This window comes from Myiozetetes cayanensis, unplaced genomic scaffold, assembly GCF_022539395.1.
Source record: "Myiozetetes cayanensis isolate MyiCay16 unplaced genomic scaffold, myiCay2020 scf28, whole genome shotgun sequence".
Taxonomy (NCBI): domain Eukaryota; kingdom Metazoa; phylum Chordata; class Aves; order Passeriformes; family Tyrannidae; genus Myiozetetes; species Myiozetetes cayanensis.
The window spans coordinates 1813243-1829748 of record NW_026087499.1 but is presented as its reverse complement, the minus strand read 5'-3'; the positions used below and the strand labels follow the sequence as shown (position 1 = coordinate 1829748).

The 16506-nt window shown below is 50.2% G+C and overlaps 1 protein-coding gene across 6 annotated transcripts; it reads left to right on the top strand.

Moving 5' to 3' along the window:
- The first annotated feature begins 66 nt into the window (after positions 1-66).
- Positions 67-16458, top strand: MMP23B (matrix metallopeptidase 23B). 6 transcript variants are annotated; one of them, XM_050322492.1, is made up of 9 exons: positions 730-757; positions 3023-6235; positions 9246-9388; positions 10653-10792; positions 12167-12334; positions 12961-13125; positions 13325-13435; positions 14298-14424; positions 15062-16458. In XM_050322492.1, exons 2-9 carry the CDS (start codon positions 6065-6067, stop codon positions 15234-15236), a joined length of 1200 nt encoding a protein of 399 aa, XP_050178449.1. In that variant the 5' UTR covers positions 730-757; positions 3023-6064; the 3' UTR covers positions 15237-16458. The 6 variants fall into 6 exon arrangements, with proteins under 6 accessions (XP_050178450.1, XP_050178449.1, XP_050178451.1 ...); XM_050322495.1 differs by lacking the exon at positions 730-757 and adding an exon at positions 9941-10074 and having other exon boundaries at positions 6105-6235; XM_050322497.1 differs by lacking the exon at positions 730-757 and adding an exon at positions 9941-10074 and having other exon boundaries at positions 6106-6235; positions 9250-9388.
- Positions 16459-16506: the final 48 nt, after the last annotated feature.

Here is a 16506-nt window from a genome sequence, read left to right as displayed (position 1 = left end):
AAATGAATGTACAAAAAGAGTAGCTGAACTGTGGATCCAGCTGTATTGTGTTTTCTAACTGAGTGAAGAAATATTATCCACTGAGTCATCCTGTAAAAGTGAGTGTTGGTGGAAGTGTGGCTCGTGTGCCACACGTGTGTGTTCTGTGCACATTCTTTTTTTGGGGGTGTGACACAAATTATGCCCAAACACACTGTCTGTGACGTATTTGGAGCAATATTTAAACCAAGCAAAAAAAAAAAAAAACTAAACAAAAATCCTGTGTTCCTCTGCTCCCTTTGTTCCTTTGCAAAGAGGTGGCAAAGCCTTTGGAGTAGATTTTAGCTCCGTGGAAGGGGGTGGTGGTTACAGGAATATTTATTGCTTTACGACCCCGTGGTGTGGTGAGAAAGTTGTTTCACAGACTCTGGACTCCTGGAGATTTTATTCATCAGAACCTTCCCTTGAGGTTGTTACAGTTTTGCACAGCAAAAAAAAAAAACAAACCTGCTGAAGAGCTGGAGAAATGGTTGGTAAATGTAGCTAGTGTTTGTTTTGGGAGTATATTCTTTTATTTGCTGTTATTTTTTACGTGTTCTCTTTTATCTCCCCGAATTTTCCTGCCGAAGAGCAGGAGTGGAGCTGTTCAGCACCTGTTTTAACCCTTTCATTTTGCCAGTGAGAAGAAGGGAATTTCTGCACCCACCAGGGAAGGACCAGCATGGTCAGTGGAGCCCCAGGAACAAGAGAGGTCCCAGAGGAGCCCCCTTTGTGCCACGTATGTTTTTGGCAAACTTTGATCCCCCCACAGCTCCGTGGGAGGGGGAGAAAATTCTGCTCTTTCATCTTCCTTGATGAGCCTGAATCAAATTTAGCTGGAGAATGAGACAGGAAAGGTGGGGGAAGATGTTCCTCCTCTTTCTGTCTCTCTCTCTTTGCTCCTGGTTGGTTTTCTGGCTGGTTTTAGGAGCAGGGAGGCCGTTCCTGCTGCTGAAGGGGGGCAAGGAGGCTCCAGAGCAGGAGCAAACGCTCCTTTAAAGGTAGATATTGTCATTTTTTAACTGGTGTGGGTAAAGAAAAGCCGAGTTTTTCAGGTGTACACCTTTCACTGTGAGATGTCAGCTGGTCTCGTGCTTGGTGCAGGGGTTTCTAAAGCTCTGCCTTCGGAAGCAGGGCCAAAAATCCATGTTTTACAGACAGTGGGAGGCTGAGGGAAATTGTTGAAAGGCAGAGTCAGGTGAAGAGCCTATCCCTCCTTTGATTCTGTTCCCACTATTCTGTGCTACTCCCAGGATTTCAGGAGGGTTGGTCCATCCACAGGTGGATTGCAGGTTGTTAACACAGCCCCAACCACAGAACCATCCCCCACAGGGAAGCAATTCTTCCTCTGTTGTGGATGCACTTTGGGATCTGAGAAAAATTTCTCCCTCATCTCTGAATTTCTCCCTCTTTTCATTCCTGAAATTCTGTGTGGCCGTGGCTGCTCTGCTGAGCTCCTGCCTGGGGTCAAGGCTGGCTGGTCACACAAGGTCAGGCCAGTGCAGGCACCTCTGTGAGCTGCAGCTCCAACTGACAGTCAAGCAAAACATTCCATTTTCTTTGCCAGCTGGAGCAAGCCCTTGTTTTCAGCTCATTTGTGATTCATCAGACCGTGGACTTTTCTAGGAACATCAGCAGATGCCGATCACGAGGGGCTGCACGATAGAAAGTGGGAGAATGTTTGGGGACTGAAGAGCATCATTATTGTTCCCCCCCTCCCTGTTGTGCAGCACATGCAATCCTTTTTTTAGTGCCTGACCCACTGAGAAAGCACAAATTGGAGCTGCCATTCCCACAGGAACCCTGCAGGAATGTTGGGCTGTTGGGTTGTTTCCCCCCTCCCCCAAGTTGTGAGCTGCAGGGCTAAATCTGGGAGTGCTTTTAGAAGTAAGAGCTCTATGAAGGTGTCCTAATTCTTTTCACGTGGGCCACCAAGGAGCTGATCTGTGGTAAATCACATTCACCCCTCTGCTTTCCCCCCTTCCTGGCCTGGGGCTGGATTTGGACCAGTGCCCCGGAGATGAGATGTTGATCCTCGTGCCTTGAGCCATCAGACATGATCAGAAATCAGGTTCTTCTTCTTTCCCACCTCCCTGGAGAACTCTCAGTTCCCAACGAGGGAAGCTGGTGGGAGTGGTTTGTTTTAATCCTGAATAATAGGCTCTTATCCCTGAATAAACAAGAGGTTTTGTGAGAGGTGAGATTCCTTTGGGACAGTCAGACAGCTGCAATTCTAGCTCTGAGGGTTGTTCTCTGCCTGGCATCTCTCACCACAAGTCTGCTGCTGTGGATTGTTGCAATATTTGTTGTAATGGATTGTTCTTGGGCTGGTTTGGGGAGGCAGTGCCAGTGTCCTCTCTCTGGCCTGGGCACCAGGGCTGGCTCTGCTGTGAAATGGGGCAGAGATGCTGGAAATAACATTTAATTTTAACAATGCTGGATAAAGGAAAGGAGAGAAATACTAAGAATAATCCAGAGAAGTGAAAAAGTGTTTACATTTGAGCTAAAGCTTGCCCTGGGGGCTGGAGCCATATGTTGTGCATCACACAGCAGCCCCCCTTTAAACTCAACATTTCAGCAAGGAAGGGAAAAGAGCAAAGCCAGGCTGAGGAGACTGAACAAGGAAAGTGTGTGTTGTGTTGTGCAAATGATCCAGGGCTTTATGCTTTCCATAGTCTCTGCTTGGCCATTGTGGGTTTTATGCAACATTCCACGGCATTCCCTCCCTCCTGACAGCTGTTCAGAGCCTGCTGCTTCAGGGCCAGGCAGGGATCTCGGGATATGCATCCCTGACTGTTGGCTTAGACAATCCCAGCTCCCTCCAGAAGATATCCAGGTCCTGGGCACTGCCAAGAGCGGGAAGACAAAGCAAAATCAGTTCTGTGCCTGCCTTCCTTCCCCTTCCCCATCCCTCCATATGGATCCCCTCAGTGTAATGTGTTCCACTGCTTGCACACACTGTGCAGAAACCAAAGCCAGGAATGTTTTTTCTCTCCAAATATAGTCAGGATGACAGTCCTTGCCTGGAGTCCAAACCAAATATCCTCACTCCAGAACCTGAGACCTCTCAAACTCAGCACAGCTCCGAGGCTGCAGCAGCGCTTGGGTAAGAGCAGCTCCCTCAGAGCTGAGTGTGGGCAATATTTTCAGCAGGGACACTGGGAATTCTGGCCAGAGCTTGTGCCCTGCCCTGGTGGATCCAGGGGCACAGAGACTTTCTCAGGAGCACTGTTTGTTCACGTGGCTCCCTCTGCTCCATCTGTGAGCCCTGAATGGCTCAGCACGAGAGCTCCCCCCACCTGACTCTCACTGCCCTGAAAACTGGGCTTTGTCTTGGCCTTGCTGCTGAGCTGCTGTCTCAGCAGATCTGTGGCTTGAGCTTGAAGAGTTTTTAGAGCATCCTGCAGCTTGGTGGGGTTGGATGCACAGGAACTGGGTTTTTGGGTGAGTGGGCACAGAGCATTCCCAGCATATGGGGAAAAGTGAACCAAGGGCTTTCCAGAAAACCCTGCTCTCACTCCTGATCCATCCAGGTGTTCCCTGCTTGCTTCCCTGACAGGGAGGCAGATCCTGAGTGTCACAGAGGGTGTGAGTCGTCTCTGCAGGTAAAGATTCCTGTTCAGCACATGTGGCACAAGGTAAATGGCTCACGTGCAGTGTGGTCCCTTCCCACCCAGAATACTCCAGTAACTCCTGGGGAAAGGGCTGTCTTGGCTGTGCTGACCTTTAGTAACTACATAAAATTCAGAAACAATGAGGTCCTGAGAATGCACTGTTACTAAAGCTCTGTACACTGACTTTGCAGGAGTGTTTTAGAAGTATTTTACAGAAACTTTCTTTACAATGGGACGAAGGGGATTCACGGTTCCCTCGGGCTGTGGTTGTTGAGTTCCCACTCTGTGCTTCAAAGCTCAGGCTCCTGTGCTCCTCTTCACAAAAATAAGGCTTCTTAGAAGATTTCAGGTTGCTGTTCTTTGAGATTCCACCCTCCACCTCAGGCAGGTCCTTCACCTGCCCAGTTCTGTGGTTCTCACCCTGCCAGGTGCAGGTTCCAGCCCTGCCCTGCAGCCAGGACTGATGTGAGATTCCCTGCTCTGAGGTGCTCAGGTCCTGTGGCAGGAGGTGGATGTGCAGTGCCTGAGTTGATTTTTCAGGCACTGCTGGCTCTCCCTGGCTGGGTGAAAGGCAGAGGCCCTCAAAGCTGTTACGCAGTTCTGGGGCTGAAACTCAGTGTTCTTCCAGCACTCTTTGATAGCAATATTTTTCTTGTCAAGCCAGTGCTGTTTCACTGGAGAAGAGCTCTTGGCTCAAGGCTTTGAGTCCCATTCCAAGGCAGCTTTTACTTCAAGGCTCCCTTCTCAATCAGCCTTTGTAGGTGTGTTCTCACCTACAGAAAGCAGCTTGTTGGGGGGGACTCAGGCACTGATCCTTCAGGAGGAGTGTGTTGTTCCCAGTTCCTCCCCTGGTGCTTTGATCTGCAGCTCAGCCCACAAACAGAGCTGCATTTGCATCTCTCTTTGGAGCTCCAAACAAAGGGCTTTTTCAGAGGGCTCATGCACAGGCACGTTCCTTCTGCCAACTGTGCTACTGGGGAAGGAGGAACCATCCCTAGAAAGCTTTGAGGTGAGCCAATAACAAGGAGGTAGAGCCCTGCACCCTGGCTTTCTGCTCTTCATCACACTTCCAGCTTCCCTTTGTAATTCCAACCACAGCTTCCTGCCCTGTTACTTCTTCTTCTGTCCTCCTGGTGTCTGAACAACTGCTGCACGTTGTCCTCTCCCTGCAGAAAACATGGGTTTTCTCCAGGGGAGGGCTTGGTGGGAATGGAAGGGGAAACTTCTTGTTCAGTTGTACAAACAGGCTCACTGATCTTATTTATTCTGAGTTGTTTAAAAGCTCCAGGCCAGCTGTAGTCTGAAAATACATGAAACTTAGGAAGTGTTGCAAGCTCGTGAACTAGGGGGAGAAAATGCAAATGAAACAATTTTTCTTTATTACAATTACAAGAATTTTCTGAAACTTTTCAAATGCCTCAGATACCCCCAAGGAATGTTTTATAGGGGCTGGCAGCAGAGCTACCCCTCCCTGGCATTTGCTTGTGAAACTGGGAGCTTGCAGAGTTTGGGCAGAACTGGAGCTGAGCTCACCCCCCCACCTAAGGACCAGGGGTGACCCCCCAGGAAAGTGCAGCTGAGGATTTCTGAGGAAGCTTTTTTAAAAAAGTCCTGGACTGATTCAAGTCTGGAGCCCGGAGATGCCTCCAAGAACCTCCCAGCTGAGGACAAAGCGGCCACTTCTCCAGGTCAGTCTGTGAGACCCCCAAGTCAGTGTGGTTCTGAGAATGCTTGTGTTCCTCGGCGTGATAACCCAAGTACAGCACAGACTTGCAGATCCCTTGCCAAGTCTGATGGGAGAGGGAGCTGGTGTTTACTCTTCTGTGAGTTTGTAAACTCCCTGAGCAGTTTCCCAAGCACAGAAAGCCCTGCCTGCTCTCACTGCATCTCCTTCTTCTTTCTCCTGCTGAAGGCAGCCCGTGACAAATGACAGCTCTTGAGCAGTTCAGCATCCCTAATGAAACATTCCAAGGGCATGATGCTGGCTGCTGCATTCCCTGGGCTGCCCCCTCCCCCCATTCTTTCATTACATAAAAGCTGACAACTGCAGATTTGGCCCCTGTTGATCACACAGTTAAAGAAAGGAGTTCATGTCCACCCCAGCTTGTTTCACTTTGCTGCTGCTCCTCGGCCAGCCCAACTTTCAGCTGCAGTAACATGATCCCACTTGGCAGAGCCTGAGAGAATCTCTGGCACATTGGGAAGAGGCTTAATGTAAAGTCTACTTCTTTTTTTTTTCTTCTTCTTCTTTTTTTTTAATTTTTTTTGAGAGCTTTTTTGAAGCTCTGCTGGTTCTGCAGAGCTTTTGGCAGGAGCTGCGAGGGCTCCTCGCGGATGCTCCAAATGTGAGCGCAGGGATTAGGGCTGAGCTCTGCGCAGGGGGATGTCTTAGAGCCTGTCCCATCTCCCTCCAAAAACTATTAAAGAAAGCCATGGATCCAGCAGAAGAGCTTTCTGCAGACAGGAGGAAAGGCTTCCCCTCACTGGACAAGAAAAGGAGCGGTGGCTGGAGGACCGTGCTGGGATTTCTGTGCCTCTTCCCCGTGGTGGCTCTGCTGGCGCTTGTGGAACATCCAGCTGGAGCTGCACTTCAGGAAAGTCAGGTAGGAGAAGGGATCTGATCCTCAAATGCCTGACAGGGGTGTGGGGTATCAGATACATGGACATTCTGTTTAGAAGGTGGGTGCACTCAGGAAGAAATCTGAATAAAGGAATATCTCATCTAAATAGGGAAATACCTCTTAGGGCTACAAGGAGTGTTTAGGGCTGTTGGGGTCCCTTTGGGCAAAGGCTCCCTGAAGGTAACGGTGCATCCCAGTGACTCAGGTGTCAGAGGTGCAGTCTGGGGCAGCCAGACGTGGATGCACAGAAGATTTGGGTGGTTTTCTCCCAGAGTTTCAGCTGTTCCTGTGAACCCTCTGCTCTCCCAGCCTGGGATGATGTGGCATTGCATGCCCTGGGATTTCTGGAGCAGCTGAGCTTTCCTAGGAACTCAGGGCTTGTGTAGGACCTGAACTGGGTCCTGCAGAACTCTTGGCTGATCTCAGCTCTCTTTCAAGGTCCATCCATTATCAAGATGTTTTGGGACAGTCTGAATCCAGAGGGAACTCTGGCAAGGCTCTGGGACTCTCAGGAGCTGATCTTTATTTTTGCTTTCAGCTTACATTTAGCTTTTAAGTTTATATTAAAAAAAAAAAAAAAGAAACTTTAAGTGCATCTTCTTCTGTTTTTTTGTGTTTATGAAGCTCTTGGCACTGGTCCCCCTTGTTTGCATCACATGCTCAGGCTGTTATTAATTGGTCCTGGTTCAGAGTTATGTTGCTGTGGGGTTTGAGGGGGGAACTGCCTGGCCAGGAGGGAGAAGGGAATTAATTACAGTTGTTACAGCTCAGTGAAATAACTTACTGGAGGTCTGACTGCAAGGGGGAATAATGCAGAGCAGTTGGCCAGGTCTGCCTTTATATTTTTATATATGTATGTATATATATATATATATATGTTGTTGGTTGTTGAGAGGGAGAACTGAACACCTGCCCTTCCAGCACCTCCCAGGCATTTGGAGTTTTTGAGACCTTACCCCACAGCTGACTGAGTTTCTTCCTGGGAGGGTCTGACCTCTTCAGTTCTGTGCATTCCCAAAGTCTTGGATCTCTGGTGTCCAGGCAGACTCTTTGATCCAAGTTATATTGTGGATTTTTCACAGGGTCACTCCATTTCTGTCAGAGCCCCACAGCTGAGCTGCACTTTGGGTGGTTCCCCACCCTTCCCCAGTTCATTCTGCAAAGTTTTTCTTAATTAAAAGCATCTTTTTGCACCAGTGGTGGGCAGAACCCAGCCCAAAGTAGAACAGAGACTGGGCAGAAGGTTTGAGCAAGAGAACTCGACCTCTGCACCTCTCATGGTCCAGGGGGTCACATTCACATCTCAGGGGCTGATGCTGGGCCTGGGTCACCCTCCCTTTGGTTTGGATTTTGAGGAGAAGTTCATTAATGACACATTATTTTAATTGTTTCCCTCTGCCTGTTCAGCACTAATGAATGGCCTGAGGGTTTTAAGCTGTAGAAAAGACAATCATTTCTCTCCCTTGGGGCTGCAGGAGGAAGCAAATTCAGTGCTCTGGCTTTGCTCAGGAGCAGCCAGCACAGGGACAGAGAGCTGCTCACCCCAGTGTGAGGGAACAAATCTCCTGAGCCACTCAGAACTCCCAGTAATCCTGGGCTCCTCCTGACTGATGCCAGATTACACTAATAATGTAATCAGCCCCACCACTGGCACGGGATTGCAGAGAAAACAACAAAGACAGAAAGGATTTGCATAATTCTCCACTGCTTGAAAGAACTGCAAAAAAAAAAATAATATAAAAAGGGGAAGATAACTTATTATCCCATAATTATGAGCTAATCTTCTCCAGGCTTCTCTTGCAGCTCCAACAGATCCTCCACCTTGTCTGTGCTGCTCGAAAGGATGCGAAATTCTCCTTTCCTCTGGAGGGAAAGTGGCATTCTCAGAGCAGAATCAGAGGGAAAAGCCACGGGAGGTGAAGGGAGAGGGGCAGCAGCCCCTGTGCCCTCAAGTTCCTCGTGGGCAGAGACCGAGCTGGGCTGGGATGCTGAGTCAGAGCCAGGGCTGAGCTGCAGGAAAGGCTGAAATCTGTCCTTCTAGGAAAGAAAGAGGCTGAGATTAGATCAGGGTGGAGGCAAGAGTGGCTGTGAGAGTGAGGAAAGAGGCTGCTTTCCTGGTGGCATGGAGTCCCCGTGCCTGCTGAGTGCTCCTGCTCCGGGCACATCTGGCAGCTGTCGCTTCAGGCTCCTCGTCCTGCCCTGCCACTGCCTCGCTGTGACACCAGGGACGTGCTGGTTTGGCTCTCAGAGCCTCAGTCCTTCCATGAGGGAAATGAAGACGGCTCTTGTTGCCTGTGGAATGTGCTGTGAGGCTGAACAGACTCGAGCTGGTGCAGCTCTTGTAGCGTTGCCACTTGGGAAGTGTCCTGGTGCCTCTGGAGCGAAGATGGCTCACAGACATTCACTGTCCTGGGCCTGAAACGGGGAGACAGAGCAGGAAACCATCCAGAAAACAGTGTTGGGTCCCATTCTTTTACCTCCACTGCTCAGGATGAAAAGGCTTTTTCTAATTGGAGTCAGACGTGTCACTTAATTTGATGTCTTTTACTGTTGGATGGTTTAAATCCTCTCCAGGGTTTCCAGGGCTGCTGTTTACTTTGAAGGCATTTCAGATCCACAGCACAGCTCTGTAAAGAGCTCCCTGCACAAAGAGCTGCCTGTTTTAGTCATTTTTCCAGCTTTACATTTTCTTCTGTGGCCAGGCTGGAGAGCAACGGGAGAGCGAAAAGGAAATGAAAACTTTCCAGGCAGAGCTGCAGCCCTTGCCGTGGCCAGAAGCCTCCTGAAGCTTCGTTTCTGCTCCATCTGTGCCACACTCCAAGAGGAGGGTGGGATGGTGCAGGCAGACAGGACCATCTTGTCCCCTGGACACCCCTAAGGAGCTCCAGTTGTGCTCCCAGCCTGCAGATGTCCCGCCCTGCTGGTTTTTATTGCACCTTGATCAGTCCTGGGGTGTCTCCCGTCCCTCCCAACCTGCTGCTTTGTCTTTAAGGAAGATGCCACATCCCCTGGCCTGCATGGAGAGGGTTCCCCAGCTTGGCAAAGCCCGGCCCTCCCTCGGCCCCCAGCGCGGAGGAAACGCTACACCATCACCCCGGGCCACCTGCGATGGGACCACTTCAACCTGACCTACAAGTAAGGCCTGGCTTTGGCCCCAGGATCCCTCCTGGGGCCTGAGTTCCTCCTGCCACGGGTTTGGGGATTGCCCACGTGGTCACTGCTCAGCCCTGTGCAGGGAGAGCTGCTAAAGCCACTCTGAAATAGGAACATCCCTACGACTGCTGCACCTCTCACTTCAGTGGAGCTGTTCAGGGCAGATTCCTTAGCAGGGACCTCCCTCAGAAGGTCGTGACTGGAGGACTAACTGTGTCATGCTGATGTTTCTAACAGTTCTGTTGGAACCTAAACCATCCCTGAGGGAGATCCCTGTTGGGAGGTTCTGTGATTTCAGGAGGACAGAGCTGTTGGTGCTTTTAGGAATCTCGCTCCCTGTTGCCTCTGGGAAAGGATGTCCAGCCCTTGGATTATTAATAAGCAATAAAAAGCCCTTGACAGTTCTGGTGTGAGGGAACGCTCTGCTCCTTCACAGGAGCATCCCAAGCAGGCTCAGCCCCATCAGAGTCTTAATTGTCCAGGTTTCCCCTCATCAACAGCCTGGCTTGATACGAAACCTTCTGCTCCCTTTAGGGTGTGCTGGGACGAAGGGAGAACATAATCAGCATAGCTAAAAAACAACCCGAGGGGATAGAGAATATGCCCAGCTTTTCCCCATTGCTACACTTGAGGCAGTCCCCTGCATGCAGATCTTCCTGTGGGCCAAGGTAAGTTCCCAGGAGCCACCTGTGCATTCCCATGGCACCTGCACCAGGAGCTCTCCCCCAGCTCATCCGTGGCCTAAGCAAAAACCTCCCTCGAGTCTCTCTCCCATGTGATTTAGAGCTTTTTTTTCCCAAGGGAAATAACTTGTTTCCCTGTCAGATCTTTGATATCCTTGCAGAAGTTCTGCCTGAGAGTGTTTTTCACCACTGTGCTCATCCACTGCAGCCCAGGTGTCAGGGGCAGGAGTTCCCTGCTGCTGGGGCGTGATTGCTTCCTCTTCCAGCAGCAGACTGGGAGAGCCCAGGATAAAAACAGCTATCCCAGAGAACCCCATCTAAAGTGCTGTGCTTGAGGGGAGGAGCCAAAGCTGTAGGACAGAGCACCTGGTTGTAAAGAACATCAGCTCTTTGCCCGTCCCTGTGGGGTTCATCAAACACCGGTGACATCCAGCTCGAGCAGCTCCCGCTCTGAACCTGCCGGGAGCGAATGGGACACTGGGGCAGCCCTGGTGGTCCCAGCTGGTGTTTGAGGAGGCAGAGGGTGTTTTCCTGAGCTGCTCTGTGTGTGTGTCCCCCTGCAGAATCCTGTCGTTCCCGAGGAACCTGCTGAGCGCCCGGGACACGCGGCGGGGGCTGGCGGCCGCCTTCCGCATGTGGAGCGACGTGTCCCCCTTCAGCTTCAGGGAGGTGCCCCGGCACGTCCCCAGCGACCTCAAAATCGGTGAGACCCTCAGGGACCCCGGGAGGATCCAGGGGGGGTTAACTCCACAATTTCCAGCCTGAATCCAGGGGGTGGGAGGCAGCAGATGCTCCTCCTCGGCCTCTCTTGGGTGAGGGTTGGGGCATCCTTTGCCTTTAGTCAGGCAGAGAAACTACTGTTAGCTTTTATTACTTATTATTTTGCTTATTATTTTATTGCTTATTACTTATTTTAGCACTTATTACTTATTTTATTGCTTATTTTGATTGCTTTTGTTAACGTTCCTTGTTAATATTTAGGAAGTGCTAATATCACGATTAACTCTTCCCGGCAGTCAGGAAGCTTTAGGGATTTGCCAAAAATTAACACTCAGGTTCTGCCACTGGGATGGGGAAATCCACGGATTCCTGTGGATTCCAGGGATGCAGAAATCCCCAGATTCGTATTCCACAAATGGGGAAATCCCCAGATTCGTATTCCACAAATGGGGAAATCCACAGATTCCTGTTCCAGGAATGCAGAAATCCCCAGATTCGTATTCCACAAATGGGGAATTTTGCAGAGGAATAAGAATCTGTAGATTCTTATCCTGCAGGTTGGGAATCTGAATGTTGGAAGGTGAGGAGCTGTACCCAGGGTCACACAGAGCCAGGGCAGGAGATGGATTCCAGTTGTTCCCGGGTTTGCTCTCCCCTTTGTTGATCCCTCCCCTCCCTCCTGCCCCTCTCTTGCTCTGCAGTTGCTCTGGAGTTCCTGGGGCCTGGAAGGACGTCAGTGCTGAGGCTTTTCCTGCTCAGCCTCAACCCCAGATGTAAATCCTTCCTGGGATTTATGGTCTGTGTGGAATCCTGATTTCCTGTGTGTGTGGCAGCAGGGCTGAGACAACCAGCAGACTCTCCCCATCGTTTCGCAACTCGCTCTGGAGCTGCAGGACCCTGCTCAGAGCACATGATGTGCTTCCAGGGGTCTGTCCTGCTCCCCACTTCCAGGGGCTGCAGGATGCACCGTGGTCCTGCTGTGGTGCTGACAAATTGATGGGGAGCGGCTCTCCCAGTAACTCTGCCCCTGCTTATTGACATTTAAAACAACAATTCCATCCCGGGGTTATCAGTTCAGCTTCTCCCTTTAAAAAAAAATCATTTCCATGTGATGTTGCAAGACGAGCTCGGCGTTCCCTGCTGGGAAGTGAACTTATTTGTGTCCCCTGGGAGCAGCTCTGAGTCCAGGGGCAGCACGTGGCCGTCAATCGCTTTGCATTTATCTTCGCTCCTGCGGCTCTGGAGGTCGGGAAACACGTGGGGTCCCACCCGAGACCTCTGTAGTGACTCAGGAGTTCACTGACCCTACCAGATCCACTCAATCTTGCTGCTTTTTGGGTTTTTTTTTTCCCCACAGGCTTCTACTCCATCAACCACACGGACTGCCTGGAGTCCCTCACCCACCACTGCTTCGACGGCACCACGGGGGAATTGGCCCACGCCTTCTTCCCGCCCCACGGGGAGATCCACTTCGACGACCACGAGTACTGGATCCTGGGGAACACCAGGTTCAGCTGGAAGAAAGGTGAGCAGGGAGTGCCTGGGATTTGGGCTTTTAGGCTGGGATTTAGCTGGTTTTGGAGGAGCCAGCAGAGGCGGTTGTGGGTTTGGGGGGGTTTGGGAGCTGCTCTTCTGCCCTGTGATCAGCTGGGCTGGGGGACCCTGGGTGGTGGCAGAGCCGTTTCTGGCTGAGTGATTCAGTGGGATTATCCAAGAGTTCAGTCACATCCCTCAGCTGAAATCCAGCCCTGCTGGATGCAGGGGTCAGGAGGCTGCCAAGAGGCTTGAGGGTGTCCCAGAGGCTGAGGGGAGTGCAGAGCTCAGTGGAGGCCCTTTCAGAGCCGGAATATTCCCACTAAAAACCCCATTTCCAGTCCCAGCTCAGGGCTCTGGGAACAAAGTTGAGTGGGAAGCTGACAGGAGGGAGTGCTGCACAGGGACAGGCATTCCAACATTGCTCCTTTGGAGCCTGGCACTGCTGCTACTGGAGCTCAAATGTGGAAATAATCTGCTTTATTTGGACCCATCAATGATGAAACTGGGGCAGCCTTCGACAAGACCTTTCTGGTGCTGAACTATTTCCTCTGGGTTTGGGATTAGCAAATACCCTTTTTTACCACACGATTCCAGCTGGTTTTCCCTTCCTTCCAGGTGTTTGGCTGACAGACCTGGTCCATGTGGCAGCTCACGAAATAGGCCACGCCTTGGGCCTGATGCACTCCCTGAACCCCAACGCCCTCATGCACATCAACGCCACCCTGACTGGGAAAAAAACCATCTCCCAGGATGAGGTGTGGGGCATCCACAGGCTCTATGGTGAGGAACCAGGGCTCTGCATGCCGTGGAGTTGTCGTTGTGTCAGAGCCCGGCTCTCTTTGTGCTCCTCCTTCAGATTCTTCCCCCTCCCAGCTCCCCCATTTACGCTGGGGGATCTGATTAATGGAATGTGGATTTGTTTTGCAGAAGAAACTCTCTCCCCCAGCCCCTCTAATACCCGTTTCTCCTCCTGTTTCAGGCTGTAAAGACAGATTATTTATGTGCCAGGCATGGGCAAAAAAAGGCTTCTGTGAGAAGCGCAGGAAGCTGATGAAGAAGCACTGCCCATCCACCTGTGACTTCTGCTACGGTATCCCAATTTCTTCTGGGCTTTGGGGAGGGGTTTGGCACACAGGGAGGAGGTAAAAGTGATTCAGGGATAGGCAGGATCTTCATTTCAGGCTGGAGATCAGGGGGTGCAAGTGCTGCAGCTCCAAGCAGCACAGCAGAGGAGGGGGCTCGGGTGTTTAAGGTGAAGGGCTGGAATTAGGGGGCAGTTTTTATGTTTGAACAGTTATGGAGTGGAACATTAAACTGTCCCGTTCCTCTCTAGTTTAACTGAACCAGTGGCAGGGGATAAACACCACAGGCAGGGAGAGGGAAGGGCTGTAGGGAGGGGACAGAAACAGCACAAGGGGCATCTCAAGCACAGCTGGACTTGAACTGCTCCCAGGAAAGGAGATAAAGGATGGTGATCACCTGATCCATCTCTCAGTTTTATGGATCCAGATAAGGGGCTAATGCAGGATCAGGCCAAGTAGCTGCAGCTGTGGAATTAACTGCAGACAAATAACCGGCCTTAAGATGTACCACAGAACTGGTACCTCTTCCTCCAGCACAGAAGTGGGATTTTTTAGGCCAGATTAATGCAAAGATGCCATCAGACCATTACAAACTCACATATGAGTTGTATAACGCTTTGGGGACTGTTCACATCCTCTTCCCTAGCTGTGGACTAGTTGATTTTTATCCATCTCAGTTTACACACCCCACAGTTTTTTCTCTTTGCACGTGAATCCCGTCAGGTGCCCCTCCAAGAACTGCTCATTTTTAAATCGACACTTTCAAGGCTCCTTAAATGCCAACCCAACTGTGTGCAACTAAACTTGCTGCTGAGAGCTGCTCACTAACTGGCTGCCACTTCCCTCTCTCCTTCTCTCTTTGGGGGACAGAATTCCCATTTCCAACGGTGCCCCCCACTCTGCCCCCGCCAAGGACCAAGACCAAGACGGTGTCTGAGGGCAGGAACGTCACCTTCCGCTGTGGGCAGAAGATCATCCACAAAAAAGGCAAAGTTTAGTGAGTGCTCAGCCCTCCTTCCAGCCCTGGGGAGCTTGCACAGCTGATGGGAGGAGGGAGGGTGGCACAACAGGGGGATTGGGAGCGGAGTTTGCCATCTGGAGGGTGGCACTGGCTCCTTCCAGAGCAGGAAGAGGGGTGGGAAGGGAGAGGGGTTGATCATGGCATGGCAGAGCTTTCATTTAGCCCGAGAGCAGAGCTCTCAGAAACCAGCAGCAGTTCAAGAAGAGGGTAAAATCCAATGCTCATAGGGAGCACAAAGCTAATTCCTACCATCAAGCCAAATTCCTGACCCATATTCTGACCAAAAAAATAATAAAAAAGAAGTCTTAAATTTACCCTTTTAGTTCACAGTTATTTAAGCTGTTACTAAAATACAGGCACGTTATTGAAAGTTGAGAGATTGGCCCATGGGTTGGTTTAGATTGAGGACCCAAATTCCCAATAAATTCCAGTGAGATTCAAGCTCCAGAATTGCTCAGGATTGTGCCCTGTTACACCTGAAATACAGAGGAGAACTCAACCCATCTCTGTCCTACCCTTAAAAATCTATCAGGAGAAAGAACAACTAACACCTACACTGAACTGTGCCAGACCTCTGTGGTTTAATTATTTCTGCTGTGTTTTCTTCTGACAGCTGGTACAAAGATAAGGAGCTTCTGGAATACTCCTATCCAGGTTATTTATCCTTAAATGACGATCACATGAGCATCATTGCAAATGCAATTAATGAAGGGACTTACACTTGCATAGTGAAGAAAAAAGAAAGGATCCTGACTACTTATTCCTGGAGAATCCGACTGAAGCACTGACAAGGTCCTGGAATGAGCTCCTGCAGTTCCTGCTAGTCCTGTTTCAAATTGTTTCTCTGGCATTTTATATTTAATCTCCAGTAAGTGCCACTGAACTTCTCCATCAGCTGCTTCCTCCCCCTTGGGCAAAAGAGACTCTTGAGACTGGAATGTGAAACTCTTCCAAATTGGTTTTAATGACATGGAATTTATTGAGTATGTGCTGTACAGAGAATTAAAAAACCTTTTTTTTAATTTTTTTTAAAAAAAGAAAAGTGTCAGATGGTGCAGTTGAAGTGTGTGGATCCCCCTGAAGTGCTGGAAAACAGGAGCAGAACTGGATCAGCCCCTGGGATGGCTCAGCTGGGCTGCACTGGAGGCAGAGTGGGGAAGGAAAAAGCAGTTTGTGTTTCTGCCCTTGTTTTCGATCCTGCTACTCTGCAATAGAATTTACATACCAGTCTAAGCCCCACCATCCCAGCATTCCCAGGAATCCCCCACCAGCTTTCCCAGGGTCTGGATTTATTACTCTTATCCCGACAGGCACTGAGTGCTCAGAGCTTGGCCCTGAGCAGACCAGGTGATGTCCATCCCTGTCACCTCCAGGGAATCTCCTGGAATCAGGAATGTTTCAGTGCACAGAGCAGGGACAGAGCTGTTTCTCCTGCAGGAGAACAGGGCTCTGCATCCCTGCCCAAGGAAAACAACCCAGCTGCTTCCAAACCTCTCCCCATCACCAGCACCCCCACTCCAGCTCCAAGGCCTTTACCCAGAAAAACCCTTCCAAATGCACTGAAAGGGATGGAATGTTTATGATTTCCTTTAATCCTCTTCCTGGCCTGGTGCCCAGTTCTGACTGCAGGAAGATGTGGTGTTTTCCAAACCTCCCTTGTTAGAAATCAGCAGCTCCCAGGGGTGTGATATTCCAAGACAATCCTTCCTCTGCTCTTTCCTGAGAAAGGGCTGCACTGTGGCATTCCACAATCACTACACAGGCTCTTCTTTAGCTGGAAAAAGGGGCATATTAAAAAAAAATGCTCCCTTTTTGATTTATAAAACAATAGAGGAACTTCTTCTGCACCACTGGAAATACATGGACAGAACAAAGCAAAGTTTTCAGCTCAGCACTGCACCCCAAAAATCTGCTCAGGGAGTATCAAGCTCCCCCCAGGCTTCTTTTTTCTCAAAGGTAACAGGAAAGAAACCTCATAACTGGTACTTTTTTTCTACCCCAAAATATATTCAGACACAAACAATTTCCTTAAAATAAAAAATAAACTCTGTTTACTGT